This window comes from Lutzomyia longipalpis, chromosome 2 (genome assembly GCF_024334085.1).
Source record: "Lutzomyia longipalpis isolate SR_M1_2022 chromosome 2, ASM2433408v1".
Taxonomy (NCBI): domain Eukaryota; kingdom Metazoa; phylum Arthropoda; class Insecta; order Diptera; family Psychodidae; genus Lutzomyia; species Lutzomyia longipalpis.
In genome coordinates, this window is record NC_074708.1 from 27,268,271 (window position 1) to 27,296,163 (window position 27,893).

Genomic DNA, 27,893 nt, shown 5'->3' on the forward strand with positions numbered 1-27,893 from the left:
GCGTTGCTATTGAACTCATATCCAAGGGAAAGAACTTCAAGAGAAAACTCAACGACATGAAAAAATATGTTATAAATGAAATTATTTGAGCATTGTTTTAAAACGCATTTCAATCACGAACTTTCAAAAGCCAGAAATAGTATAGAACGAACGTTTGGAATATTGATGAAAAGATTTGAAATTTTCCGATCCGAGATTATTGCTCTTCCAGAAAACGCTGAAAAAATCGTCAAAGCATGTGTAACATTGCACAATTATATAAGAAAAACATCTGATGAGGGGACTCCACAATTTTCGGCGAGTGTTGATGATCATGTGATGGCGTTTGCTTCCAATAACGAGCCATTAAGAGGTCGTTCTCAACGAAATGGAGCAGATCAAAGAAGGAAATATAAGGATTACCTATTTTCCCGACTTCCTCCCACAAGTTCAATTAATGAAAATGCAAATTAATATCAATTCTTATATGATTTAATGAAAGTAATTAAATCAGAGTGAAATGTTATCAAATCATCAGATGTCATATTCGATGCTGTCAAATGGATCTTCAAGATAGATGCTAAAGATTCAATTAGTGATAATCGCTCTCTTTCTTGAGTTCGTGGATCATGCACTGGGCGTTTCCATCTTCCTGATAAGGTACCTTCGGGACTTTCTTGAGTTCGTGGATCATGCACTGGGCGTTTCCATCTTCCTGAAAAGGTACCTTCGGGACTTTCTTGAGTTCGTGGATCATGCACTGGGCGTTTCCATCTTCCTGATAAGGTACCTTCGGGACTTTCTTGAGTTCGTGGATCATGCACTGGGCGTTTCCATCTTCCTGATAAGGTACCTTCGGGACTTTCTTGAGTTCGTGGATCATGCACTGGGCGTTTCCATCTTCCTGATAAGGTACCTTCGGGACTTTCTTGAGTTCGTGGATCATGCACTGGGCGTTTCCATCTTCCTGATAAGGTACCTCCGAAAATTTCATCAGAATCTTGAGTATTCTGTGGTGATTTGGATCTCTCTGAGAGAGCACTTCGTGGACTTGCAACATCATTCTGAGCATTTTGAGGTGGTGTGTTAATACCGGAGTAAACTCCTTGAAACTCCATTGCAGAGAAACTTTCCTTTGGGGATGATATGTTTTGACTTTGACTGAATAAATACGGAATCACTTCATCCTCATCTTCCTCAAGGTATTGAACATCTCTGTTTTTAAAGTTTTGAGTTAGAAATTTCTCCAAAATGTTATTTTTCACCGCATTTTTTGAAATTGAAACTTTTTTCTTCTTTTTCTCAGGAAAATCAGGAGCTTCATCACTTTGTCTTTCATTTTGGCTTCTCTTCCGTGGGAAAGTGGACTGCACTGCAGATTTATTGATGCATATTCCGGGATCGAAGAACTTGCAGCTCTCGAACCATTTCCATTTCACTTTTTCGGGCTCTCCTCCTGCAGACCCGCTTTTCTTTCCATAAATAAAAGCTTTCTCCTCGGCATATTTTGCCTTAAGGTATTTTATTTTATTTTTGATAACTGTAGGTGATGTTTGAAGGGATTGGGCAAGCTTCTGCATTTTCTTTGGGCGTACATCCCTATTGGAATATAGAGGATTCCTAATGTTCCATAGAACATCATCATTCTCCAAGGCGTTTAGCAGCTTACTGATGAATATATCGGATGATTCATATTTTTGCTGAAAAGACATAAAATAGGGTTTAAATATAGAAAAAAGCAATTTTTTATAATTTTTTTTTGAGCCAGAAGTTCACAAGAACTTCCGCAAGAAAACAATTTTTACTCTTTGTGAATATCCGGGACAGGATAACTTTTAACATTTACCATTTTTCAAGAGTTTTAATAAGGCAAAATATAACTAATTTTAAAAACCTGAATAGTTTTCACAATTTTCTACAATTTTACTCCCGGAATTTACTATCAAAACTCCCGGACGAAAAATTTTTACAAAAATGTGAGGAGGTTATGTAATTGTACAAAAATCGAGTGGGTATTTTTTTGCAATTTTTTTTATTTGCGGTACGATAGATCATACAGCAGACATCAAGATATAATATAATTAATATTTTACTTACATTTCGTTTGTTTTCAGCCATGATTTCACACATTTTATTTACACACTCCCGAGAAAAATCAAAACAAATTCATCAGATGACACTTTTTTTTCTTCTTCTTCGATCTTAGATTTTCGAAAAATTCGAAATTGGTCGAACGGAAAGTGCAGCACTTTCCGATCGGCTGACTTTTTTGACAGGAATATTTTTTTTAAAATATCAATTATTTTTGCAAATTCTATTACAGAACGCTTTGCTAATATTTATAAGGTCTTAGCAAATGCGAATTTCAGGCAAATTCGGCCAAATAATACCAAAAAAATGATATTATTTGCACTATTTACCGATCGTCATTTCCTCATCGGCCAATCGTCTCTTCCTCATCGGCCAATCGTCTATTCCTCATCGACCGGTCGACTTGCCGATCGGAAGGGCTGAATGCAGCCTAAGTGCCTGCGTTTGCGGAACTTCCTATATATATGGGACGGAGCCAAAGATGAACAGAGCAGTCTGGTGGCGGAGGGACAACGCTGGTAAAAAACCGATCTACACTGTGTGGCCTGCCGAACGAACACCAGTGCCCAGCGTCTAGTGCTGAATGATTGCGGAACTTCCCGTGCAGTCGCCACCGACGGGACTCTCCCCCTACAAAATCTACATTGTAACAAAAAACATTGTAATTGAGTAGGAATAAAGGGGATGCACAATAGGCCCACATGGGCCGCAGTGCACAAGGAGATGTAAGTCTCCGGGCCCCACTTAGCGTAAAGTAAAGTAAAGTAAATGACTTATATTTAGCTTTAAATCATTAAAAAAATATCGTGATAGAGTTTATTACTTTATTTTTTCTATTTTTTTGTCTTTATAACTCTAAAATTTTTTAACATTCTTTCCTTAATATTCTAGCATTTTTCACTCTCTCTTTTTTTTTTAAACTAATTTGAGACTTTCCTTTCTGCTGTTTTGTAAATCATTTCAAAACAATCATAAGTTAGCGGTGGACGCAAAATTTAAAAACCAATAAAATTCAATCTTATTTAAAAGAAAACTAATTTTCAATTGACTTATCTTCACATTTTCTGCATTCTTTCATATATTTCTCAATTTTTTTTTAGCTGTGATTCTTTCTTCAAAGAAGCACAGCTTCTGTGTACACTCAAAAATGCAAAGTCGTCAGATCGGGCTCAAACTTGGGATGAGCACGAATTAAGGTCCCTACATTCCAAAAAACGGTGGCGCCCAAAATCTTTCCGTCCGTCCGTCCGTCCGTCCGTTCGGCCGGAATATAACGGTATATTACAAGAGAACGGTAATAGATAGAGACTTGCGGTCAACGGCAAAGTTCATATATCGGGTGAAAGACATCCAATTATGAAGTCAGATCCGACCCCCCACCCCCCCGTCCGCCATTTTGAATAACCCCAAAATTTTGTTTTCGCTATATCTCAGCCGCTATTATAGCTAGAGGTCTGAAATTTTTATATGTTATAGGGGCCATCAAGACCTTTCCAACGATACCTCATTTTCGAAAATCGGCCAAGCCGTTTAGCCAATATGGCCGCCAAAAATGAAGAAAATCTATGTAACCGTTCCGGAGATATCGCGTTTTAAAGTTAACATGTCATATCTTGAGTTGCATAAGACTAACGCCCCGCGAAGCGGGGCGTTTTATAACATATATAAAAGTAAAGTAAAATATATATAAATGCATACATATATACATTGTATATACATATAAAAAAAATACAAAGATAAATATATATAAACTGCAAAGATAAAAATTAAATATAGCATGGATGGAACAGTATAAAGCGAAAGAACGGTAAGTAAAACTTACGGGCTGTGATTCTTTCTTTGTCAGTGAAATGTGAAATTGACGGAAAATTGGGGATGGGCAAATTTTGAGTAAGGCTTTCTCGCGTACCGAATCACAGCCAACGCCCACGATTAAGGCTTTTCACAAAATTTCTTCGCGTTGGCTGTGATTCGGTGCGCGAGAAAGCCTTACTCAAAATTTGCCCATCCCCAATTTTCCGTCAATTTCACATTTCACTGACAAAGAAAGAATCACAGCCCGTAAGTTTTACTTACCGTTCTTTCGCTTTATACTGTTCCATCCATGCTATATTTAATTTTTATCTTTGCAGTTTATATTTAAATTTTCCAACTCATGGCCTTATTTCAATAAACACTTCACTTTTGTGAACTTGGACAATTTAATGCGAGAATTGAAATGCGTTCCCATAGAGCGACAATATTCAGTTCTCGTTTGGATTTAAACGGTTTCGCACGATAAGTTCCCCACGTTGTGATTGTCTTTTCCCCAAGTGCAAGTTGTGATTAAATCCACGCGGGAAATCCGCATTCTTCTGTCCCCCCTACATTACTCTCCTAAGGAATCCCGGAGCCCTTCATTAGTGATAGAAAGATCTAAATTTAAAAAATTAAGGAACAATGGGTGACGATCAAACGTAAGGCAACTTTTTTAAAGAATATTCTTTATACAAATTCGTTGAAATTTTTATGAGGAAACTCCGGCGAAGGTTATCGGTTTGATAAGCTCCCCAAGTGGGGTCACAGATAGGTGCCTTTACAGAGTTTAAAAAATAAACTTTCGGGGGAGAAAAGCCGCTGAAAATGTGATTGAAGTGAGGAAGAAAATTTTCTGGGAGAAATTTAAACGTTGCGATAGAAGCAAAATTCTTAGAATGATTCAAATGTGAGAATTTTAATCACTACCAGGTGACTCAGGTGCATGAGGTGTGTGTGCAATGTTCGGCAGACAGAGTGCAACTCGCGCCGTTTAGTTTTGTGCGAAGACCTCGATCGGCAACTTTTCCAAGGTCCGACACCCGATGCTGCATTTCTAATGCTCCCAGCACAGATCACATTTCCTCGTGCAATTTAACTGGAAAATGCAATTAAAGATGATTTTCCGGGAAATTTTGAGAAGAATTTTAATTATTTTGTTTTGAGATTTTTTTTATAGTTTTAATAACTTCCTTTGGTGCTTTCTTCAAGTTTTGATTATTTTTAATTGGAAAATTTACGGAAAAATGTTTATTTTCTAAAGAAAAAATTATCAAGAAAAGTAATTAAATTTTTCCTAATTTTTGCTTTGTAATTTTCTTCACTAAAATTAAAAGTTGTTTTGTCGAGTAGATATTTAGAAAGCAAAACCGCTTTGCAATTGAGACGAGGAATCACAAACCTATACAGTCGGTTTGTATGATAATTTTCCTCAATCATCAAGGTAATCGTCTAAATTGAAAAGTAATATTTGTAATAAACTTGTGATTAATTGAAATTACCATCAAGTGCATAGACTCTTGACATTTCTTCCGTTTCTTTCCATATATTTACAGTTAATTCCACACCAAAAGCTCACAGAGCTTTCAAAGCTCTCTTGCTATATATAGAGTTTTTTACACCCAAAATAAAATCATTTCCGCTTGATGTAAAAAAACGAAACTTCTTAGAGATTAAATGAAATTCCTCGTGGACGAAATAAAGGTCTCGCGCGCCCTGAAATGAGATTTCCTAATGACTTTTCTCGCACACTGCAAAGCCGCGCGGTATACTCTTAACGCGTCAATTGGCAAAGAAGAGGTTAATACACGGCAATATTTTAATGATGTGCAAATGGGCTGGGAGTGCGGGGTTACCTGGTGTACACACATAAAAATACGCCGTAAAATGTATTACGAAGCAATCGCTCAGGACATTTAACTGCTTCGCGAGTTTCTCTTTTTCCTCCCTTTTTTATTTCTTTTTCAAAAAAACAAAATAAAAAATAAAGACGATTTTCATTCTCCTTTTGCCAGTCCATCGCAAAACCCAGCACTGAGACTCTATGCGGCAATCACTTTAATTGCCGACATCATCGGCTTGCTGCTGAAATTTACACTGGAAATTATTTACTCTTTTATGAAGTTATTTGTCAGGGCGGAGCTCAAGGATTTAAGCGGGGAGGTTGTTGTGGTGAGTGCTTTTATTGATTTCATTTTTCCAAATCCTTTTTATGCGTTAAAAATTGTTTAGGTTACCTAATTAAACAATTTGACTGATTATATTTAATTTACGGAAACTTTCTTTTAAAATTATTTATAACTTTTTTTGTGGTGGAAAAACGGGAGAAAATTTATTTAAAATTATGATTTGTAAATAGATAAAAGATTTATAAATTAATTACAAAAATTAAAAGAATTATTATTAGAACCATTCTAAGCTTTAAATCAACAGCTTATTTGCAAAACCTGTTAAGCCTTTAACCTGATAAAAAGCTAGATTTTCCCTTTTGAAATTTTAATTTTTCTCCATAGCGTATTGACGTAAAAAATATTTGGCTTTGAACAAATTATTTTTTGATTTTTTAATGTAAATTAAAACAAATCTTACAAAACTACTTTATAATGATAATGATATTATTTTTAAGAAAAGGTTCTAATATTGGTATGAGAGGCTCAGCAAATTAATCAAATAGTTAGAGTTAGCTAGAGCTTAATTGTAGGCAGAAGTATTTTTTTTTATTAATCCCACCCCTCCCTAAGGTCTTAGGATCTTCTGACCCATGTTGGACCGCCAACAAAACAGAAGTATAGATAATAAAAAATAAATTAAAAAACTAAGTTCTAGTCTTTTAAAGCTTAATTCTAGCACTGACGCCGTATGTGATTAACTTTTTGAGGACTGCAATTCTGAAAGTTCTTTAATTTACCTAGAAGCGTTTAAGTCCTATATAATTTATTTAAAGGTGTGATAGCCTTTTTTTCCTCTCTTATTTAATTTTTTGTGACGTGTCAAACTTAAGGATTACCTCATCATCAGGCCTACGATTAAATTTTTTCAATATTTAATTTTCTTATAAACTATTTTGGATGAGAAGCTCTTAATTAATAATATTTAAATTATTTTTTTTTTTTAGATAACAGGAACTGGACATGGAATTGGACGAGAACTCGCTCTTCAGTATACAAGTAAAAATATTTCTTAAACAGTTAATAACTTTGTTTTGTTTTAATTTAAAATTTCAAAAATTAAATCAATTTTGATTCATATTTTCTGTTAATTAAAAATCTTCATTCCCTGGACAGATTTGGGATGTGAAGTCGTATGTTTGGACATTAATGAGGCTAGCAATGCCGAAACTGTGGAGATGGCCAATGGACTAAAGCGCGGACGCGCTTATGGCTTCCAGTGTGACGTGACGAACAGAGATCAGGTGCTGGAGCTGGCCACGAAGATCAAATTGCAAATTGGACATGTGTCGGTGGTTGTGAATAATGCGGGGATCATGCCATCGCGCCCGCTGTGGGAGCAAACGCACGAGGAGATTCGGAAGGTTTTTGATATCAACGTGATGGCGCACTTTTGGATCTTCGAGGCCTTCCTCCCGCATATGTTTGAGAAGAATCGCGGGCATTTGGTGTCAATTTCGTCAGTGGCTGGGCTCATAGGTGCCACCAATTTGGTCCCATATTGCGCCTCCAAGTTTGCAGTTCGCGGAATGATGGAGGCTCTCTTTGAAGAATTCCGCGAGCATAAAATTCCCGTGAGTATCTCACACCAATTCATATTTTAGCTTGGCATTTTCTGTGCAGAATTTATGGACAATTCCTTTCTTTTTTCGCGTGGTGGGCGAACATACTTTATTAAGCCTAAGAATTTGAGCGAATTCTTTGGATTCTAATTTTTTTTATCCGTTTTATTTCAACGGATAAATTGCATTTAAATTATCGCCATTAAAGAAAAGCTTCTCCCTTAATTTTAATCCTTTCTTTCTTAAGACACAGCAAAACTCTTCGTTTAATCTTTCTTTTCTTTAACTTCCTTTAAGGTTCTTCTGTTAGAAGCTTTAAAAAGATTAATCTTTGTCTTTCTCACCTCAATGACACGCCTGCGAGAAAAAAATGTCTGTTGTCCTACATTGCTCTGCGAAGAGAATATAATTCAGAAGAAGTTTGTGTAGACAATACGTCTGCTTTGCCACGAGACTCAATTTGTATGTAAGATTCTTCCACTTTATTGAGCATTTCTAATTTCATTAAAAAGCAAAACAGGTGGTGACCAACCCTTCATTTCATGCTCTTTTAGCATAAGAAAAGCCCAACATATAATTTTAATTTATGAATTGGATTCAATATTAAATTATTTGGTGCATTTAGTGGGTGAAAAGAATATTTTAAATCCATTTTGAGAGGTTCAATCACAATATTGAGCAAACAGGCTTTATATGCAACAATAATTTTCTCTTTGACTCGGCTTTGTTGTATTGATTGTGAGATTTATTTTATTTCCCCATGAGTGGACACGCTTTTACGATGTCTTACTTTATCCATATGATGGGCTTTGGGCCTGTGAGAAAGGTCCCTCACAGATGCACACTTAAAACCATTTCTTTGGCATTTTGCAAGAGGTCTTGTAAAGAGGTCTTGCAAAGAGATCTTGCAAGACGTACAGTCGAGCGCATCTCTCTTTGCAGAAAGGGAGTTTTCGGGGCGAAAAAGCTTCGATAACAAATTGAGCAATAACAGCCACACAATGGCCATTAAATGAGAATGTCTGATGAGTTTAGTATTTTCGTCTCTTTATGCAGATCAAATCGACCATCATTTATCCCTACATGGTGGACACGGGCCTGTGCAAGAGCCCCAAGATGCGCTTCACCAAGGCAATGGCCCTCCTAACACCAAAAGCCGCCGCCGCATCAATAATTGAGGCCCATCGCAAAGAACTCCTCGAAGCAACAATACCCCGCTACATTGGCTACCTCAATAAGTTTGTCCGCAACTATCCAGTTCGCTGTCAGATTATGCTCAAGGATTTCTTCGAGAGTGGTGTGGGTACAGATCAGTGATTTTTCGAGGGTTTATACTACTTTTTTTTTGCTTGCTTGGTAAAACATTTATGCCATCAACTTTGTCTCACATTCCATCCATAATAAAAAGGCTCCATTTCGGGATATTTTTCTTGTTTTTTTTTTCTCTCATATTTCGTTTGTTTTTTTTCCTGGCCGCATAAACCTCCCAAATGGGCAGAAGAGGTCCGATGTAAAAAAAAAAAAAATTCGACGTCAATGAGGAGGATTCTCATAGCAGAAGATGAATTTGAGCAGTGATTTGTATTCATCAGGGAAAAATTTTAAATGTCTGCATATTCTTTTAATTGTAATTTGTGCTCGAAGCTTAATCTTGATATATAAATATAAAGGTTTTTCTCTATCTCATTCCACCTTCGTTGTGTCTCTAATTGAGTTGCTAAACACATAGATGAGAGATTTAGTAAAGTCAAGAATAAAGCTAAGGAGGTTTTACTTGAAAAATGAATTAGAAACGTTGGAAACAATTTTTAATGTTTACAGTCATACCCCGCATAATCAAGTCTTGGTTAAACTTTTGTTACGCATTAAAATTAATGAGTAAGAAGAGTTTAACCCAGACTTTATTAAGCGGGGTATGACTGTATTAATATTTTACTTGGTTAAAATTGTCTTCAAAAAGCGGCACAGAAGTATAAATTATGATGGAGACGCCTGGTGGAGAGACAAGGATCTATATAAAGTGAAATAGAAATTGCAATGGGGACGCCTGGTAATTCTATTTTCTTAAAAAAATATATTAACAAGCTACCTGCATACAAAACATAGAATATAATGTTACGTGCCACCATGCGTCTCCATCTTATTATTAAAAATCAAACCAGCAATGGAGACACCGGGTTGTTTTATTCTATCTGCGTAATTAAAATGATTTTTAACGTTTAATTAAATTAAATTTCTTTTAGTTTTTGTAGAAGAAAGTTACTTCATTTTATATTTAAAAAAAACAAACAATCTTTTTATAAATTCGAATGATATAAAAATGTTTCTTAACTCTTGGAGGATTTTGCTGGCCACCGTGGCCAATTTGACTTGTTTAAATCGTCTCAAAACTCTCAAAATTAAAATCTTCTTAACATTTCGTTGTAAACTTTAAATCTGTGTGTATAGCCCAGTCGGCACAAAAGGTCATTATAAAGTCTAATGTGCCGAAAATGATCGTTAGAATAACGTTGATTATTCGTCAAAAATAAGTCGTTTTACGTGATAATGGGGAATAAAAAAGACCCACGTTGAAAGTCAGTACACCGTCAGAATAACGTTATTGGAAGAAATTTCTGACCTTTTTCTTACGTTGTACTGACCTTTAAAATTTGAGACCAAAAAGGGAAATTTTTGACATGGCATCTCAAAAAAAATTTCCCAAACATATTTCTCTCTCTAGCATACATGGTAGCATAGGATAATGGTGTCTTCTCTATTTCCCTACCAATATACCATATTTATTAATATGGTATATTTTACAAGGAATATTTATAATTTTTTTTCGAAATTTCCTATATCTCAAATTTATATGCCGAAATACTTTACCGTCGCAAATAAGTCAAAAAGAACCTAAAATGGACCTTTCATTAAAAATTAATTATTTTTTATAAAAATTTTTGAAATATTTCTGATGATAGAAAAAAGATTTTGTCTTTACTACTCATATAAAATGTCTTAGACATCCTTCCTATTGCTTAAAATGCTGACCCGGCTTGATTCAAAGGCAATTAAATATCCTGAATTTCGCTATAAAAATTATTGATACTCCCGGACACTTAAATCTACGCCATATCTCGTAGCTTAAAAATTTTTGTCACATATATTGTATTTGGCCGAAACGTTAAAATGAACAAAATGATATATAATGTAGAGGAAAAAGAGCTTTTTTTTTAATAAATTTTATTAGGTATATTTTTTTTAAATAGATATCATATATTTGTATATCAAAAAGCAGAGTGTGCATCAGTAAATTATTTTATATAAAACGAAAACATATTAAATGCGATCAAATTAAATATTACTTAATCTTCAAGGAAACCAAGTTTTTACCTGAACCCATTTTCTCAGAAATATTTCTTTAAAAGTGTGTACCCAAAATTAAAACAGCCTAATACATTTTGTCTTATACGGATTATGACCTGCAAGCCTGCAATAAACATTTAAGAGATAAGGAGAGCAACCCTTGTAAACTGCAAAACAAGGGCAATTAAATTGCCTACCTGGGAATAATTTAGGGTTTTTGCAATACATTATATGTACGTTAATGTATTTTTTCTCTTATTCTGGAAAAAAAAAACTTGAAATAAACTGTAGGAAAATATTGCAAGAATTTGATAAAAATCATTTCTATCAAATGATCTTATGGATCTAATAGAAAAAATATTTTTGTGATCTTTTTTATTGAAAAAAAAAGACAGATTAATTATTCTTAATTTTATGCACGCGACAGGTTTTCATTTGAATCTTAAGAAATTCTATGCGGATTTCCTTACGTTCGGATGTCCCTTTTTGAACGCTCGTTTCCTCTTAGGGAATTTCTGAAATGGTCTTCCAAGGCACCTACGTACAATTTTGGTCATCCGCATAAGCATTCTTCCCTATTGTTATATGACATGCGCGAAATACTAAAATAGCGACAATAAATGACGAATTTCTTAATGAACAAGACCTGGCGCACCCTCATTATGATCTCCCTTAACGATTTCATTGATCATTTTGCTCATTTTTATTGATTTATTCGAGAAAATCGTGAAAAACCTAAACCAAAACAAACGCCTGTCAAAGGTCAAAAGAAGAGTGCAGAAATACAAAAAAGAAATATCCCACGCAGTCTTTCTCTTTCTGTCTCTTCCTCAACACCAAAGGTTGGTGGAGGGTAAGTATACTTACGGTATTCTGACGTTGAGATTGCGGCAGGAATTTTGGCCAAAGTTGATGGAGGGTCAGAAATTTTGTGCTTTCTTACGGAATACTGACGTTGTTAAGGAAGAAATTGAAAGTATATTTTTATATAATAAATGAGATTCTTCTGCCAAGAAATGCTTCTAAAACTATTTGCTCTCTTTCAAACAATCATTTTAATGCATTTATATGCCATTTTAATTAGTTTTTGATGATAGAAAAAATGATTGATTTTTCATCTTACTGACCTTTAATGACTTATTTCTGACGATATTCCAACGTTTACACAAAAAATTGAATTTATGCGAAAAAATTGAAGTAAATGAAGCAAAAACGTCTTTTAATAGCTTTTTGATCATCTACAAATAGATTTCTAATGTTTTAATGACTAAAACTTTGATTTCTGCAAAATGACTAAAAATGCCTCAATTTTTACTGACTTTACTTACCAAATAATAACGTTATTCTGACGTTAGAATTTAGTAAGCTAATGACGAAATTCTGACCATGTTTTACGATAATCTAACGTTATTATAACGTTAATAAATAGTAAGTAAAGTCAAAGTTATTATGTGTTAGCTGGGAGAGATGTTTTATTACTTCAAGATCGTCGAAAAAAAAATTGGAAAGACATTTTTTAATAAAAAATTAAGGTCAAAGTTTTGAGGTTAGGAACCTCGATCCTCTAAGAGTTAACGACGTAAGGATATAAGTTTAAAAAATTAGTCATTAAAGGAAGCTCCTATAATAAAATGCAAAGATAAATATATATAAACTGCAAAGATAAAAATTAAATCTCAAGATATGACATGTAAACTTTAAAACGCGATATCTCCGGAACGGCTACATAGATTTTCTTCATTTTTGGCATGGTGATAGATACTATAGTCAACTATAACATATCATAATATGAAGCAATTCTATAAAGCGGTGCTCGAGATATTCATCGAAAACACATCGAAAATTTTGTTTTCGATTTTAGCGCCACTTGCGGACATTTTTTGAACTTGCGATGTTCCGAGCAGTTGTAGGGCTCGTTAATATCTTTCATTTGAGCCCGAGTTGATCAAAATCGGTCAAGCCGTTCTCGAGTTATGGCCGATTTTCGATGAAAAATTGTGGCGGCCATATTGGCTAAACGGCTTGGCCGATTTTCGAAAATCAGGTATCGTTGGAAAGGTCTAGATGGCCCCTACAACATATCAAAATTTCAGATTTTTAGCTGTTACATGGGCTGAGATATAGCGAAAACAAAATTTGACAGTTATTCAAAATGGCGGACGCGGGGGTGGGGGGTCGGATCTGACGTCATAATCGGATGTCTTCCACCCGATATATGAACTTTGCCGTTGACCGCAAGTCTCTATCTATTACCGTTCTCTTGTAATTTAGCAAAAGGTTCCGGACGGACGGCCGGACGGACGGACGGCCGGCCGGACCAATTTTTGGCGCATACGTTTTTTGGAATGTGGGGACCCTAATTCGTGGTCATCCCAAGTTTGAGCCCGATCTGACGACTTTGCATTTTTGAGTGTACACAGAAGCTGTGCTTCTTTTAAGAAAGAATCACAGCTAAAAGGAACATCAAAAACGAATAAGTCGATTAATCTTCCTAGGAATATCTTTTAATAATTTTAGAGCAATTTAAAAAAATTAAACGATTTAAATAATTCTTGTGATTAAAGTTTTTTTTTTTTAATAATTTAGCAAATGAAAAATGTATAAGAAACTTCCAAAAGAAATTCTTTAAATAAATTTTATCTTACATCTACAATAATGCGAGATCTCTTCAACTCTATACCAAACACATGGTGCGTTAGTCTTTGTTTGTTAATGTTATGTTGTTATAATAATTATTAATTACGTGTATTAATACACATAATAGCCATAAATTATTCATGGACCGCGCAGTGAACTCAATCGACAATCCGTGTGTGGATTTCTTTGAAGGTGTCTGATGGATTGTGTCGGGCCAATATGCCTGCATTTTCCTCATATAAATGGTCAGAGCAAGAGAGATCCGCGTGCGCCATATGAAGGAGAGGAATGAAAAGGGAAGAGAAATGACCCGGGTGTTTAGTTAATTTCTTCAAAATATAATTTATTTGGACTACGAAGGAGCAAAAAGAAATACAATGTCTGAAGAATATTCAATTTTACAATATATAATATATTAATTGCTATTGGTGTGTAAAATAATATTTCAAGGAATTCCTTCGAAAAGGTGATTTTTCTTTCTCTCTCTCTCTCTCAAAAAGTCTACATTAATATTAACAATCTTATGCAATACAAGACTCACAAAACTCACACACTATTATATCTAAATATTTTACAATTTTTTGACAAGGGATTCTTCTTGGCCCAGAGGGAAGGTTTTTTCCCAACAAATCGTCTTGAAATTTATCATTTAGAGACTTTTTTGTGATTTAAAAAATATGAAATTAATTTTAATCAGTGCTGGTTTTTTGTCTTCTTCAATTTGTTTTAGTTAAGCAAGAGATTTGTTTAAATTATTCACAATATTTTATCCCTTCTGGGCAAGAAGCTCACAGTGCGGAAGATTAGGGAATTTATTTGCAGCTTGAATACTACCAGGACGAGTAGAATTGCTGCATTCCGAAGTTTTTGCCAATTTGGGATGCAGATGTGTGGGAGGAATACCCAGTAAGGTTCTGTTGGTGCATAAAAGGCGTCTGTTGATGGTGCAACGACAAACCGCTGAAGTTGTGGTACAGCGGACTCCTTGTTCCAGGCACTCCATGGTGATCTGTAGGCGATAGTGGAGGCCTCGTAGCCGTCGGTCCAGCCGGATTCCACGGAGAGTAGAGAGAATGTTGACTAATTTGCGATAGAGACGTCGTGGCGCCCTCAATGGCCACCTCGGACGCCGTTGTGGCTTCATTGCTGTTGCTATTCCCAGAATTGGGTCCAATCATCGTCACCAGGCTATTGGGCGTGGGTGGAAGGTTCACCGATGTGGGGAAGTGACTGGCTGCTGTTGGGCTATTGTTGCCCCCAGTTGTGGACGTTGTGCTCGCCGTGGCGCCATTGAGGGCTGCATTGTGAGACTCCGATGGGGTGTAAGTTGTTCCCGAGTTAATACTGGACGTGTTGGATGAGGAGATAGCCAGCGGGGAGGAGGAATGAAGAGCGTAGCTTGGGGTTGGATTGTGGATTTGGTGTAGATGAGCTGGATGAGTCAGAGCTGATGAGACTGGGGTGCCTGTTCCATGGCCAGGAACAGGATGCAAATGCGAGGAGTAGAAGTCGTGCACTGCAAAAAAATCATCACAAATTAATACAGGGATTTTTTTTAATATTAAAGAATTCTTTGTTGGTTTAAAGCGATTTTTTAGTCTTTTTTTCTTCTTAAAAAAGAAAAAAAATTCAGATTAATTTTATTCACATTTTCTTCCATTTTTTTGCAAAAAGATGGAAACGCCTGGTTACTACCAATAATTTTAATAGTTGACCTAATTGTTTTTAACATTAGAGAATTTTTCATTAATGATTTAATGTGATTTTTTCAACTTATTATTGTTATTAAAAAGAAAAAAATAAATTGCTTTTATTCTTATGTTTTCCTTTTATTTGTAAAGAGATGGAGACGCCTGGTTACTATCAGGAATATCTTCGATTTTAATTCATTTTTCAAACTTTTTTCCTCAAAATTCTGACAAAAAAATCCAAGATAAATCTAAAAATTATTTCTTAACTTTTTCGTCTTTTCTTAACCCTTTCAACGGATTTTTCTTCAACAATACCTTAACCTTTAAGTTTAAATTAAATTATCTGGTTCACTTTTATGCTCAATGCTGTGAAAATTACTCAATTCACTTAATTTTATGCACGAATAAAAGATTCAAGATAAAATTACATAACTCTCCCCCTTTGTTCTTGGACATAATCTATGACCAAAAGTTCTCACTGCACAATAAGGCCAAAATTCTTCCTCAAAAAAGACATTCAATAAAGGTCTCTAATTCGGAAATCCAAGACGGATAATTCATTTTCAATTTGTGATAATTTTATCATAGACTTTTTTCTTATTCTCTTGAGAAGTCTCCCCATCAATCATGTAATGAATTGATTTGAATGGGAAATTAAATGGTCGCTTAAGGCGGCGCTTGGGCGATAAAAAGCGCTGAAAGAGTGACCTCTTGTGCTTTATATCGTGCCGAAATCAATTAAATGATTATGGAGATCGTGGAATCATCCATATCAATTGAGATTATGTCAACAAGAGCCATATATTCGTTGTGGAATAAATTACTGTCATAAATTCTTCTTTTGGACGGAATTTTAATACTCTGCATGAATTATGGTGTCGGTGTGCGAGATCTTTGAGGAGAGTTTTTTTTTGTTGTTGCTCTTTAAATAATTCCAGGGAAGAGGCAAAAAATGTAGTTAAAAATTCGAGGGGAAAATGCTGGAGGGTGCAGAAAAAATGGCGTGAACTTACTTTGGGAAGCTGTTGAGGCAAAACTGGGCGGTTCTGGTAGGGGTTGCGGCATCAAGGGGTAGCTGGGAACGGCTGAATTTGTGGAATAGGGTAGTGATCCTGCCATATTGATGGCTGAATAGGGAGGACCACCGGATGAGCTGGAGGAGATTTGCTTCCGAAGTCTCGCACGGCGATTGCTGAACCACACCTGGATTCGAGCTTCTGTGAGCTTTGTACGTTGTGCAAGCTCCTCACGCGTATATATATCGGGATATTGGGTACGCTCAAATGCTCTCTCAAGCTCATCCAGCTGTATAGCCGTGAAGGTAGTTCGGGAGCGTCTCTGCTTCCTCTTCAGTGGTATTCCGGGTTCACTGTCGCAATCAGAGAGTTCCCCATCGGATGGTTTTAGTGAACCATCGTGCCCTGAGGAGGAAGAAATATGTTCAATGTTAGAGAATCTTCTTCTTCTCCCAGCATCTCGCGGCATTTAATTGATTCGAAATTGGGTTAACACCCAAACATTACATTTGACTCCACTGTTTTCAGGGCAACCCATAAAAATGTCATTAATAACCATCACGGAGGGAAGATGCGGCGAGCATGTGAGTGATTCTAAATGACCAAACTTCTTCGTCACTCCATGATTTGAGAATCAACCGTGTAATGACAGTGCAGCATTTTTTCCTCTTAAGCTGGGAGTTTTAATAATTGCCCTAAATGAATTGGGGAGTCTTAGCTTGTCAATGTTACTCACCACTCATCCCCATGCGTTTGTCATCCTCACCATCACGGCCACGGAGAAGGCGTGAAATGGCGGAAATTGATGGAGCCGATGGACGATCACAGATACCCTCCTTCACGAGACGATCGCGAATTTCCCACGAAAAAATGCCAGGATTCTCACGCTTGTACTCCTCAATGCGTGTCTCCACTTCCGGTGTTGTCACACGCGGCTTCGATCCACCAATCACACCGGGCCTAATGGATCCAGTTTCCTGTGAAACACAAGCAGTCTAGAAATCATTAACATCCCACGAATTGGCGGGGTTTGCCTTCTGATCGAACGTTGAAATCTCCTCATAGCTCTTCGACGGCTCGATTGAGGGCATTTGCGGGGCAAAGGAGGAGGAGGATCACACCAAGAAGTCTCTTCATGAGAGACGTCTGGGATATTTAGATTGATGAAGATGAGAGTTTAGGTGCTAAATGAAATTTTCCTAAATGGGGATGGGAGGTTCATTGCCGAGGCAGAAAAAAATCCCATATTAATGGTAAATTGAGTTTCAGTAGATGTGATTCTCATGGTGGTCAATTTGATTTTAATCGTTGCAGAAGCCCCAGAAGCCTCTAAACATTATGAGGGGAGAGTTCAGGAAAAAAAATAAATAAATGGTCTGGATTGTTATTTTGAAGAATTTTCTGGGAGAAACTTCTGAATAAATATTTTTATGTGAGAAAAATTGTGATTGCGGTAGTATATTTGCAAGAATTTAATTTTTCTGATCTATCAGCTTCATTCTTTACTGAACGAAGACACATAAGAATAATTTAATTAAAGCTATGAAGATATTTCTAGAATTTTGTTGCAAAGACAGAATTTTTAGAGCCTCACATTAAAAGAAAATTATCAAGATATCAATAGTTTTCCCAAAACTTGAGATTTGAATTTTTTGAGAGTATATTTTTTAAATAAAAAAAAATAAGAAAAAGACTTAAAATCTTTCAAAAAGAATTTCTCAACCTCATTTCTTCGAGTTCAAAAAAAAAAAACAGCAAAACCTCATTCGGAAGTCATCGACTTCTTCTTAAGCTCTTCAAGAAAGGATTACAATGGCTGTGAATTCTTTGTTTCACATTTGGGAATCACATCTATCAACTATATCACTTTCAATTTGATGATGATTATCGCCCGTGGGTAATTATAGGCCCTCGCACTATGCAATTACCAGGCAGGGTATAATTTTCTCGCTTTCGTCCATAATTTGACGGTGCTTTTGGGGGCTCTAATAGAAAAATTAAATACTTGGACTTCATCTCACCTGGTAGCGATTGAGAATCTTGGAGACACATCCATGACTGACGCGGAGTTGACGCGAGATGACGCAAGGACGCACCCCGGCGGCAGCCATCTCGACAATTTTCAGTCGAATATGATTTGGCAGGGGTCGGCCATTTATGAAGACGCCACCAAGTTGGTTCACACGTCCCTGACCTGTCGACATATCACCTGTGAAAAATGACAAGACGGTGAGAGCCTTTGTCAGGCATCCACATGACGTATTTGGGTCGCAACCCCACCGCACAAATGTGTTTTTGGGGGTTGAACAATTAATCATAAAGTCCACTTTCGCGGCGGTCCTTTTAATCTACAACATTCGGCATGGCACGAAAATGCCTCATATGTTACACACGAAATGTTATTAATAGGCAAAGAATAGCATTTTTTGGGCGTTATGTGTGCCTCCTTTTGACCCACACCAGCCCTCTGTTACACTCACAGGGATGAAGAGAAAAAAGGAGAAGGAACCACAATGGGAATTCATACATTAATAATTTCTCTCTTTCTCCTGAAAATGCTTCAGTTACTTTTCTTATATGTTCTTTTTTGTTAAAGCCTCAAAAACCACTCATTTATCTCTCAATATACAGAATCCTCGATCCTTGTCAAAGGCATCCTCAATGGGATCTTTGAGGCGGCACGGAAAATGCTCACGGGCACACAGCATGTTACAAGGGAAGAGAAAGACACCCCGGAGCGATGATCTCGATATTTAATTCACTTCCTCAATTGTCCCATTGGATGCAGACAGGACAATAATCCTGCAGGTCCTTGCTGGGAACACCCGCAAGATGGGATTAAATTGAGGCTAAAGGCAAATTGGATTATTCCCCGGAATCATCCCCTGTGAAACTTGCAAATACCCCCGGGGTGGCCATAAACAAATAAATTGCAAAGTTGAAGGTTTAGGTGCATTACAAAAAAATCCAAGGAAGACTCCTTCGGAGTTCTTTATTGCTATTATTATATTTTTCCCTTTCTTGAGATTCTTTAGATGCTTAGAAAGTTCTAGAAAGTTACTTAAATAAATTTTTAAAACTAAAAAAAATATTGTTGAATGATTCTAATACTTGATGGTTGAACTCTTTAATTAATCTTTTATTTAAATCTAATAAAACATTTTAATAGTTCTAATGAAGGTTGTTTTTCTAAACTCTTCTTGTAAACAAAGAATTAATTAAGCAAGAACTTAATTTCAAAAGAATTTTCTTTTTTTTTCTCTTCAAATCTCTAAAAATTGATTTTTAATGTTTTGTGCTCACTTTCTAAAAATCTTTAATTTTTTAATGAATGGCAAAATCTTTTTTTAACCATTGCCTTTTATGTTTTTGTTGTAAAATAGATTTATTAAAGAAGATTTGGGATTCTAAGCTTTAATTCTATTCTAGCTTTTTTGTATGTTCATTAGCTATTATTTCACTTCTTTTAAAGTTTTTGTTTCTCTTTTATTAAATCTTTAATATTTCTTTAATCATTTTACTTTATTTAAAATCTCTTAAATAAATTCCGCTTATAAAGAGAAAACTAAACGAATTATGCTCAATACAAAAGTAAAGTTATCGAGTTTTGGAAAATCTAAATTTTTTCACTTTAAATTAAATCATTCTTAAATTATTTCTTTCATTCAATTTCATTATAATATTTTTTAATCCTTATGTGCTAAAGATGTTCTTTCAACATTGTCATAAATTCTTATTTTATTACGATTTTAATATGCTCTCATTTTTTTTTTTTTCAAAAACTGACTTTTAAGTGCATTTTAAGTGCACTCGAAATGCAACCTTGCTAAAACACTAAAAAAACCTTACAGATTTTTTTTCTTTTGTACCCTTTTTAAATTTTTTTAGCACCCTCCTTACTCTTTGGACGTGTAAGCAGGTAGCTGACAAGCTAGTAAGAAACAAACCCTACATGGGGACAATGCCAAGAAGTCCGGTAGACATTCTGGAGCGTCCGGCGCTGCGAATGTCTGTGGAAGTGGAGAATCCTTGAAGAAACTCCTCGGCACATACTGAGTACCGTGAAATTCTCATCATAAATTACCCTCTGCTTTTTTTTTCTCTCCAACACTCGCTTCCTCGACTTCTTCGCACGTAATTTAGGAAAAAGGAATTCGATGGAATACTTTTATCGCCTTTTTTTTGTCTTTGTTTCACCCGAAAACATCGTCATTTGTTACAAAATATTTTTCATGATAATTTCCACCATATGGGCTATTTGTTACCCCTCGCGCGGTTATTAATGTTATGTATGTAGGTAGCAAATGCTATGTATGTAGGTGGCACAAATGTTATATATGTAGGTAGCATATCATTTGGCTACGGCAATTGGTTAATGGTGATAAAAAGGGAAGGAGGATGGATAGTTTTCATACCTTGAAATGGATATCCATTGAAACACGGCCGATGCATTGTCCCAAAGTTGTTGGTCACAGTCATATTTAAAGACACATCAAAGGTATTCCAACTGCTTCTAATTCCAGATTACACTTAAAGGAGCACTTTAATGTTTTTTTTATCTCCTTATTTTCTTAAGTCCTTAAATTTTTCACTTAAATCCTTTTTGTTGATTTCGCAATAAAAGAAAAATCTTTTAAATTAAAACTTGAAGCAAATTCACTTGTTGCAGCAAGAAAAGTCTTTGTAACTCCAACGAAGATGAAAAACGTATCCAAGAGCCGAACCGTCGCTGATTTTCAATTAAATCTTCTGCTTATTGTGACCACGAGCACTTTGCAAAATGAAGCGCGGCAAATCACTTTGAGCAACTGCAGATGGGTACCACAGAGAGCAAACTGTGTTAGCGACTGTCCCGGATAAAGGCACTTTGGTAACTGATCCTCACACAACAAAACTTGGTGCACCAGCCGACGATCTTCTTGGTGTTGGGATGAGGTGCGAGAGATGGTTTTGTGAGAGAGAAAAAGGCACCAAAGCGGCACGGAGTTCACCAGCAAACTGCCTTCGAACGCCCATTCGTTGGATCGTGTAAGCATGAGATTATAGGTTTAGACACCGCTCTGGGGCTTCCCTGGTTGTATGCCGCAATGGAACCGCCTTCTGTATGCCTTTTCCTCCTTCTTCTTCTCTTCCAGACTCGTTACTCGAAACGCCCCTTCGCGCGCGTTTAAGCCCACAACGCACACACACTCAAACCCTCGTGCACGACGTGGTCTCTCCCTCCTCATCCTGGTGGCAGGGGCAGCAAGGCCCATGGGCTCCGTGTGGTGTGGTACCCCTCTCTCACACCTCACGTAGAGGGAAGGAAAAACTCTTTTGCCCACTTTTGGTGTTCACACGATGATGGATGGTTCGTCGTTTCACGTAACAAATGCTCAAGCAACAAAGAATCTGTGCATGCCCAATAATTTCATTATTCCACTATTTGTTTAACTCATTCGCCAGGAGAGATGGGTAATTGGTAAAGCGAGGGTCTCTCTTACCCACAGATCACGTATATGCTAAGGTTTGTCAGGGAGAGGCTTCTTGCGTGGTGCAGAAAAAAAACTCAGGCACTCACACCTAATTGAATTCTCTGAAAATTGTCCGAGGAAATTGTCTCAATTGAATGTTTCTCTTTTTGCCCTTCTGCCATTGTTGGCGGGAAGAAAAGATTTGATAAGCATGGAGAAACTATGGCAGGTTGGATTCTTCTCGCAATGGCCCCTTTGCGGAAAATTGAGATTTTGTGCAGAATGCGATTTGCAACATAGGAGAGCAAGGCTAATTCTTCCTCGGCTATTTTCCTATCTAAATATTGTTGTTTGGTCAGGATGGAGGCGCCTGGTTGTTTGTATATTTATTTATTTTCTCTTCAATACGAAGAGATTGCAATGGAGGCGCCGGGTTGCATTATATATGTATTTTATTGCTTCAGATTATTAAGATGAAAGCACAGAATCTTACGAAATTTTTATTGCTTAAAAATTTTTAGTTAAATCGGAAGTTCTAAATCAAAAAATGACCGCTTAAATATGAAATAAGGTTTAAAATTATAGTCCTTGTTTTAAGATAAAAACGCCGAGTAATATTATTCGTCTTTTCAATCTCAAAATTATTCGTTTTAGCACCAAAATTTCTCAAAAGATCAAACAGAGGAGACGCCTGGTAGTCTGAGTTGTTTAATACAAACGAGGTAAATTGTCGCTTCGCTCCAATTTACCTCGCCCCGCTTCGCGGGGATTTGTTGCGCTTCGCGCAAATTTTTAAAAGAGAAGAGATTTGTGACGAATTGAAATAGATTTAATGGAAGAATTATTCGTTGGTAAAAACCGCTTGGTATCAGTAGTCTCTGTACCAAATTTCATCACGATCGGATCAACGGTGTAGAAATGCATAGCTGTACAGGAACGAAATCCTTTCTTTATTATATAGATGGGCCATGCAAAACCTCCAACAGATATTTCAAAGAGAAAAAGTGAATTTCACACAACATTTAAGGCGCCAAATTCAAAAAGTAGTCAAAAAAGCATGAATTTTATATGAGGGCTATGTGAATGGGGGCTTTGGGGGGAAAATGAATGTCATTGGTAAAAACCGCCTGGTATCAGTAGTCTCTGTACCAAATTTCATCACGATCGGATCAACGGTGTAGAAATGCATAGCTGTACAGGAACGAAATCCATTCTTTATTATATAGATTAAGAAGACACAAATAACAGTATGGAGCCGCCAAGTTAAGCGATTCTAATCAAGAAATTTCGTTCGATTACTGAAGCTTTCTGCCGTTTTTAACAACATTTAAAGCTCTGAGCTTGGCTCTGAAAATAAAAGAAATCATCTTTAAATGTTTCAGTTCTTCAAATAATAAAACCTATTTAATTCAGATTAGTCCATTTTACTTTACCTAATAAGCTCGACAATTTCACTTTAATTTTTGACGGCTTAAAAATGGCATAAAAAACTTATATTTTCACAAAAGTTCAAAGTTTTAGAATGTTTTACGCGAAATTAAAAGAAAATTGATTAATGTTTAACTTTTATAGATAATTTTGAAATTAATCTTTGGAGTAATTTAAAAAAAAACGTTTGGGAAAATTTTAATTTAATTTTTGAAAATATTAAAATTTTTATGAATGAAATATTTTTTTATGCGAAAATTTTGTGCTGTTCTATTAATTTCTATAATTATTTAAATGTAAATTATAGCCTTTCTACAGCTTTTTCGTTAAATTGTTGAGCTTTAGCTGTTTCCAAAGCTTTCAATAGATCTTTCAGATTCTCTGTTGTTGAAAGACATTAGAATGAATAAACTCCTTATTAATCTTATTTAATAAAAAAAAATAACTTTTAATAATTAAAAAAATATATTTTCTTGGATCTCCCAAGTATTTCAAGACCCATCCAAGACGTAGGGGTAACTGGGGTAAAATGGTGAATCGGGAAAAAAATTAAATTCAATATCTCATGAAATACATTGTCCTAATCATTCTCATTCAGTTAACAGGTGCTTCTTTAAAGAATTTCAATATATATTTGAATCCTAAAATTCTGCTCATTTCTTCCCATAAGATTCCCCGCTCTACCCTATGAAATCCCAAGAAAATCAGGAAGCAATTTTCCTTACAAATTTGCAACAAGCGAGAGAATAGCAAATTGAAAACTATGATGCTTTTATGTACCGTAGATCATGGAACAATCCCAAGTGGTAAACATGTGGACCTGCTGTGCATCAAAAATTGTAATTTCATGAGCCCAACTCTCTTCCATCCAATGAATTTTGTTGTGTTTTGTGTGAATCATACCGTGGTGCAGCAAAATGCATTGTTTTGCCATTGGTTCAAAAGGGAATCACAGCGGCGAGAAATTGACAAGAACCTTGGCAATCTGATGCACCAAACTTGAGAGAAGAGGACCTTGACTGTACAGGTGATGAATGGATCTCATCGGTGGCACAGAAGGAGAAAAATATTTCCAAAATATTTTCCTTAAAATCACGAAAAGTCCTCAACACTGCGGGCAACTCGACGTGCCGGCTGGGTGGTGCCCATTTAATTGGAATCAGTTGTGCACACATTAGCAGGATTGTCGAGGGGCCTCCCTCGGTGAGCAATGTCGCACACCAGGGGATGCTTTCTAAGCTCCTCAAGATACTTCCATGACCATCGAATATGACGAGATTATAGGAGTAATAACGTTTTGAAAATTTCCTCTTTTTTGCTCCTTTTCTGGTTCCTTTTTTTCCTTTCAAAAATTTTTATTGTTTTACAGCCAATTTCTCTCCTGCCATCCTCCATGGTTCTTGGCACTATTATTGAGATGGTAAATCACCTTCTTTTTGCTGCTGGTGTGCTTCCTCTTCTTCCTTCACTGTGTCGTCAGGGGGGTGTCTGCTTTCTTTGCTATGTCTCCTCCATGGATGGTTGGTTTCGTCTGAAACAAACAGACTCATATAGTGTTGTCCCGTGAAGGTCCTCTTAATTACAAAGCTATGACGATGCAGAAAAAAAGGATGCTTGTGTGTCGATTTGTCCCGAAAAAAGAAAGAATCTCAACTCAATTACCGGGCATTTGTTCACGCCTCTCCTGGTCCATTTGGAAGTGTGAATTCGGCTGCACAAAAGCCATCAAGGGAGGATTTAATGGAAAAGCTGCGGTTTTGGGGCTTTAGTCTGTATATGATGATGGGAGCAAAGAACAAGTGGTGTGTCGTAGTTAATTAAATAAGGCACCACTTGGTGGGTTTTTCATGTGGTTTACTCACATTCATCTTCTCCACAACGTCCAGCCGAAATCATTTATTAAAAAACCATTTGTGGTGTACAGAAGGATCCGCGAGAGCTTCTGGAAATTCACATTAATAAAGAAAAAAAAAAGATTTACATGAGATGCATCACAAAAGATCTACTTTGAAGGACATTTCTTGCACTGCTGCTACATAAGCAAGAGAATCTCATGCGACCACACAGAGATCAAGTCAAATAGCCCGCGCAAAGAATGTCCCACCGCGGATTATGATGACACAGGTAGACCACGCGAGTGGCTGTGATGGCGTTTTTGCCATACTACGTAATTATTATTATTGTTGGTGTTTTTAATGTACAAATCATTGCTTAGGAGGTGGTATTGTTATGCGATGTGTGAGAGATTTCCGCGGCAGAGACTCTCGCGGCGCAGAGAAGGTATCATCTCATACATAGCATGATTGTGATCGGCAGAGTGTGGGGCCCATATAGTGGACCATAATGACGAGAATATGAATTATCACCTTGCAGTGAAAACGTACATATATGTATGTATATGGTGTGTTGTGAATCCAATCGAAGCCGCGCACAGTAGCTGATTGGAAATTAGCCGTGGAGGCATTTTGATTTGATTTTTTCGGTTGTCGATTTTATTATTATTTATAAATGTACACACACACTCGTCGCTCTTTTATCCCCACATGCGAGGCATTCAGGTCCACCGGCGATGGATTGTGTGAGGTGTTGCTGATGCCACTTCCACTTCGGGCATCATCAATGATATTGAAGATTGAGAATGTTGCTGCCAAAAGGGTTTCACTGATATTGCAATTAAACATTTTTCATGAGAAGAATGAGAAGTTTCTTTTTAAATTTTCCTTAAGTTTTCCTCAATTGTCAGTTAAAAATAAGAATTTTAGAAAATGAAAGAAAAGCAAAGAAAAGCAAAGAAAACATTTGAAAGAAAATGTAAAGAAAACGAAAAAGCTGATTTTATTTTACAAAAAATCCGAAAACATTTAAGATTTGTTAAGATATATTTTAGGGTCAATTCCGTGGAAAATCTTTAATTCTTACAACTAGGAAGATGTGAAATTTTTAGAGTTCAAAATTTTGAGTTTTTCTTGTGCCATGCTTTAAAACTAAACAAAATGTAAAATCAATAGTCAAACATTCTTAAGATTTCTTAAGTTTTCTTGAGTTTTTTTTATATAATTTTCTTAAACTTGTCTTAAGTTTTTTTTTAAGAAAAGCGTGAGATTTCTTAAATTTTCTTAAGCGAACCTTTAAATTCCTTAAGTTTTCTTAACTGAAAGTTAGTACTTTTTAATTTTTTAAGCTTTAATTAAGATTTTTCAAGTTTTTTTAAGCGAAAGTTAAGATTTCCTAAATCAGGCTGAATTAGGTTGAATGCAATTTTTTGACGATCTTTAAATATTTCGTTGCACGAAGACAGTCAGGAAAAATCATCGAAAAATATGCATTCAGCTTGACTTAAGAAGTCCTAACTTTCGCTTAAGAAACCTAAAAAAAAAACTTCAAAAATATAAAATTTTGGACTGTTGAACGTGAATGTCGCCCAAAGATTTACTTTTCTAAAAATCATTCAATTTTCAAAAAGATTCTAAAAATGTATTTTTCCATTCCGACTTATAAAAGTAACGAATTGTAGTCCTAATTTTTTCCAGACCCTAGTCTCATGGCTAACGGGTGGGGGAAAGGTGCGAGCTAAGTGTCCTAGGCGGTGGATGTACGTGTGAGCGTCGTCCATTAGCACGCTCCGGTATGGGTCAGTCTCTTTCTGAGTTTCGTCAGGGGCGCATGTGGGACACTTAGTTGGCCGTGTTCCGCTGCTCGTACGAATTTTTGGTAGCCAATCTTAAATTGGACTACATCTCAGAAGTGGGATTGAGATCCCTAAAGAATCACAGTGGTGGTACCGCGAGTGAAAAGTCAAAAATGTGGTGAAAAAGTGTGAAAAGCAGCGCGATCGATGAAGATCGGCGGAGCGACGCATGATGGCGGACGGCAAAATTCTCGGAAAGAAGGGAATTTCATCATCTTTTGGCAAGGTTTCCTGCATTAAGACAGCCAACAAGGGCACCAAAAGGGGAACCGTGAGTAAAAAAATGTGGGGTGTTCCGCCCCTGGGGCACGCAAAAGAGGCCATCGCCGTAGAAAAAAGTGGCGGATGGGATGCCCGTTGGTAAGAGTGAACAAAGGAATTGGAAAATAAAAAGCAGACAAAGGGATGTAAAATATATACATATACATGTGCATTTTTCTCTGTGTTAAATTCTTATCATACATGTTGCAACATGACGAACATGACTAACATAATTTTCATAATTTTGTGTGAATGTATGTGTGTGAGAGCTCTCAAACGTCTCAAACGTCTCAAACGTCTCAAAGTGTCTCCAATACAGTCAAATTCCACTCCTGTCCCGAATCCCTCTGAAGTTTTCTTTGTGTCGTGAAGAAAAATTTCAAGAATATTTTCGAAAAAAAGTTTGACAAGATCGTGTTGCTTGGCGGAAGTATTCTTTGTCAAAAAAAGCCTTTGTTAGCTGCTGGAAAGCAAGCAACTTGTGTTGGAATCTTTTTTAGTGTTGGTACAAATAGCAACAAGAGAGGAGACGTTTCGTGAGGGAGAAGATAGTGGAATTAATCCTGGAAACGAAAGTATTGTAACAATGACAACTCCTCCGACTCAACGTCCGCGACTCACAGCGGTGGAAATGGAGGCTCTTATCCCTGTGTTCGAACCAGGACAGAAAAATGGGCTTTTGGCGGGAGAGTGGATCCGGAAAGTGGATGATGCCATTGTCCTTTTTGATATGGATGCCCAACAATCCCTAGTGGCTGCCGTATTCCGGCTTAAAGGTGC

General features: G+C 36.4%; 3 protein-coding genes across 3 annotated transcripts; 1 reads left to right on the top strand and 2 right to left on the bottom strand.

The window, feature by feature from the left end:
* Positions 1 to 455: 455 nt before the first annotated feature.
* LOC129791225 (uncharacterized) lies at positions 456 to 2,214 on the bottom strand. Its single transcript, XM_055829294.1, has 2 exons — positions 2,077 to 2,214; positions 456 to 1,679 (listed from the first exon to the last, which is right to left on the bottom strand). Exons 1-2 carry the CDS (start codon positions 2,107 to 2,109, stop codon positions 456 to 458), a joined length of 1,257 nt encoding a protein of 418 aa, XP_055685269.1. The 5' UTR covers positions 2,110 to 2,214.
* A 2,094-nt stretch (positions 2,215 to 4,308) lies between these two features.
* On the top strand, positions 4,309 to 9,018 carry LOC129789930 (epidermal retinol dehydrogenase 2). The gene is made up of 5 exons (XM_055827062.1): positions 4,309 to 4,526; positions 5,880 to 6,036; positions 6,980 to 7,031; positions 7,149 to 7,606; positions 8,651 to 9,018. The coding sequence occupies exons 1-5, from the start codon at positions 4,510 to 4,512 to the stop codon at positions 8,909 to 8,911; spliced, it is 945 nt and encodes a 314-aa protein (XP_055683037.1). The 5' UTR covers positions 4,309 to 4,509; the 3' UTR covers positions 8,912 to 9,018.
* Positions 9,019 to 13,898: 4,880 nt separating this feature from the next.
* LOC129789888 (segmentation protein paired) lies at positions 13,899 to 21,190 on the bottom strand. The gene is made up of 5 exons (XM_055827005.1): positions 20,699 to 21,190; positions 18,305 to 18,492; positions 17,020 to 17,260; positions 16,281 to 16,688; positions 13,899 to 15,092 (listed from the first exon to the last, which is right to left on the bottom strand). The coding sequence occupies exons 1-5, from the start codon at positions 20,760 to 20,762 to the stop codon at positions 14,407 to 14,409; spliced, it is 1,587 nt and encodes a 528-aa protein (XP_055682980.1). The 5' UTR covers positions 20,763 to 21,190; the 3' UTR covers positions 13,899 to 14,406.
* Positions 21,191 to 27,893: the final 6,703 nt, after the last annotated feature.

Coding starts and splice junctions, on each gene's coding strand:
- LOC129791225 (XM_055829294.1), bottom strand. CDS start 2,109: ATGTGTGAAATCATGGCTGAAAACAAACGAAAT. Junction 1,680..2,076: donor TGGCTGAAAACAAACGAAAT/GTAAGTAAAATA, acceptor ATGTCTTTTCAG/CAAAAATATGAATCATCCGA.
- LOC129789888 (XM_055827005.1), bottom strand. CDS start 20,762: ATGACTGTGACCAACAACTTTGGGACAATGCATCGGCCGTGTTTCAAT. Junction 17,261..18,304: donor AGATTCTCAATCGCTACCAG/GTGAGATGAAGT, acceptor TGTGTTTCACAG/GAAACTGGATCCATTAGGCC. Junction 15,093..16,280: donor TGCCTCAACAGCTTCCCAAA/GTAAGTTCACGC, acceptor ATTTTTTTGCAG/TGCACGACTTCTACTCCTCG.
- LOC129789930 (XM_055827062.1), top strand. Junction 7,032..7,148: donor ACTCGCTCTTCAGTATACAA/GTAAAAATATTT, acceptor TTCCCTGGACAG/ATTTGGGATGTGAAGTCGTA. Junction 7,607..8,650: donor TCCGCGAGCATAAAATTCCC/GTGAGTATCTCA, acceptor CTCTTTATGCAG/ATCAAATCGACCATCATTTA.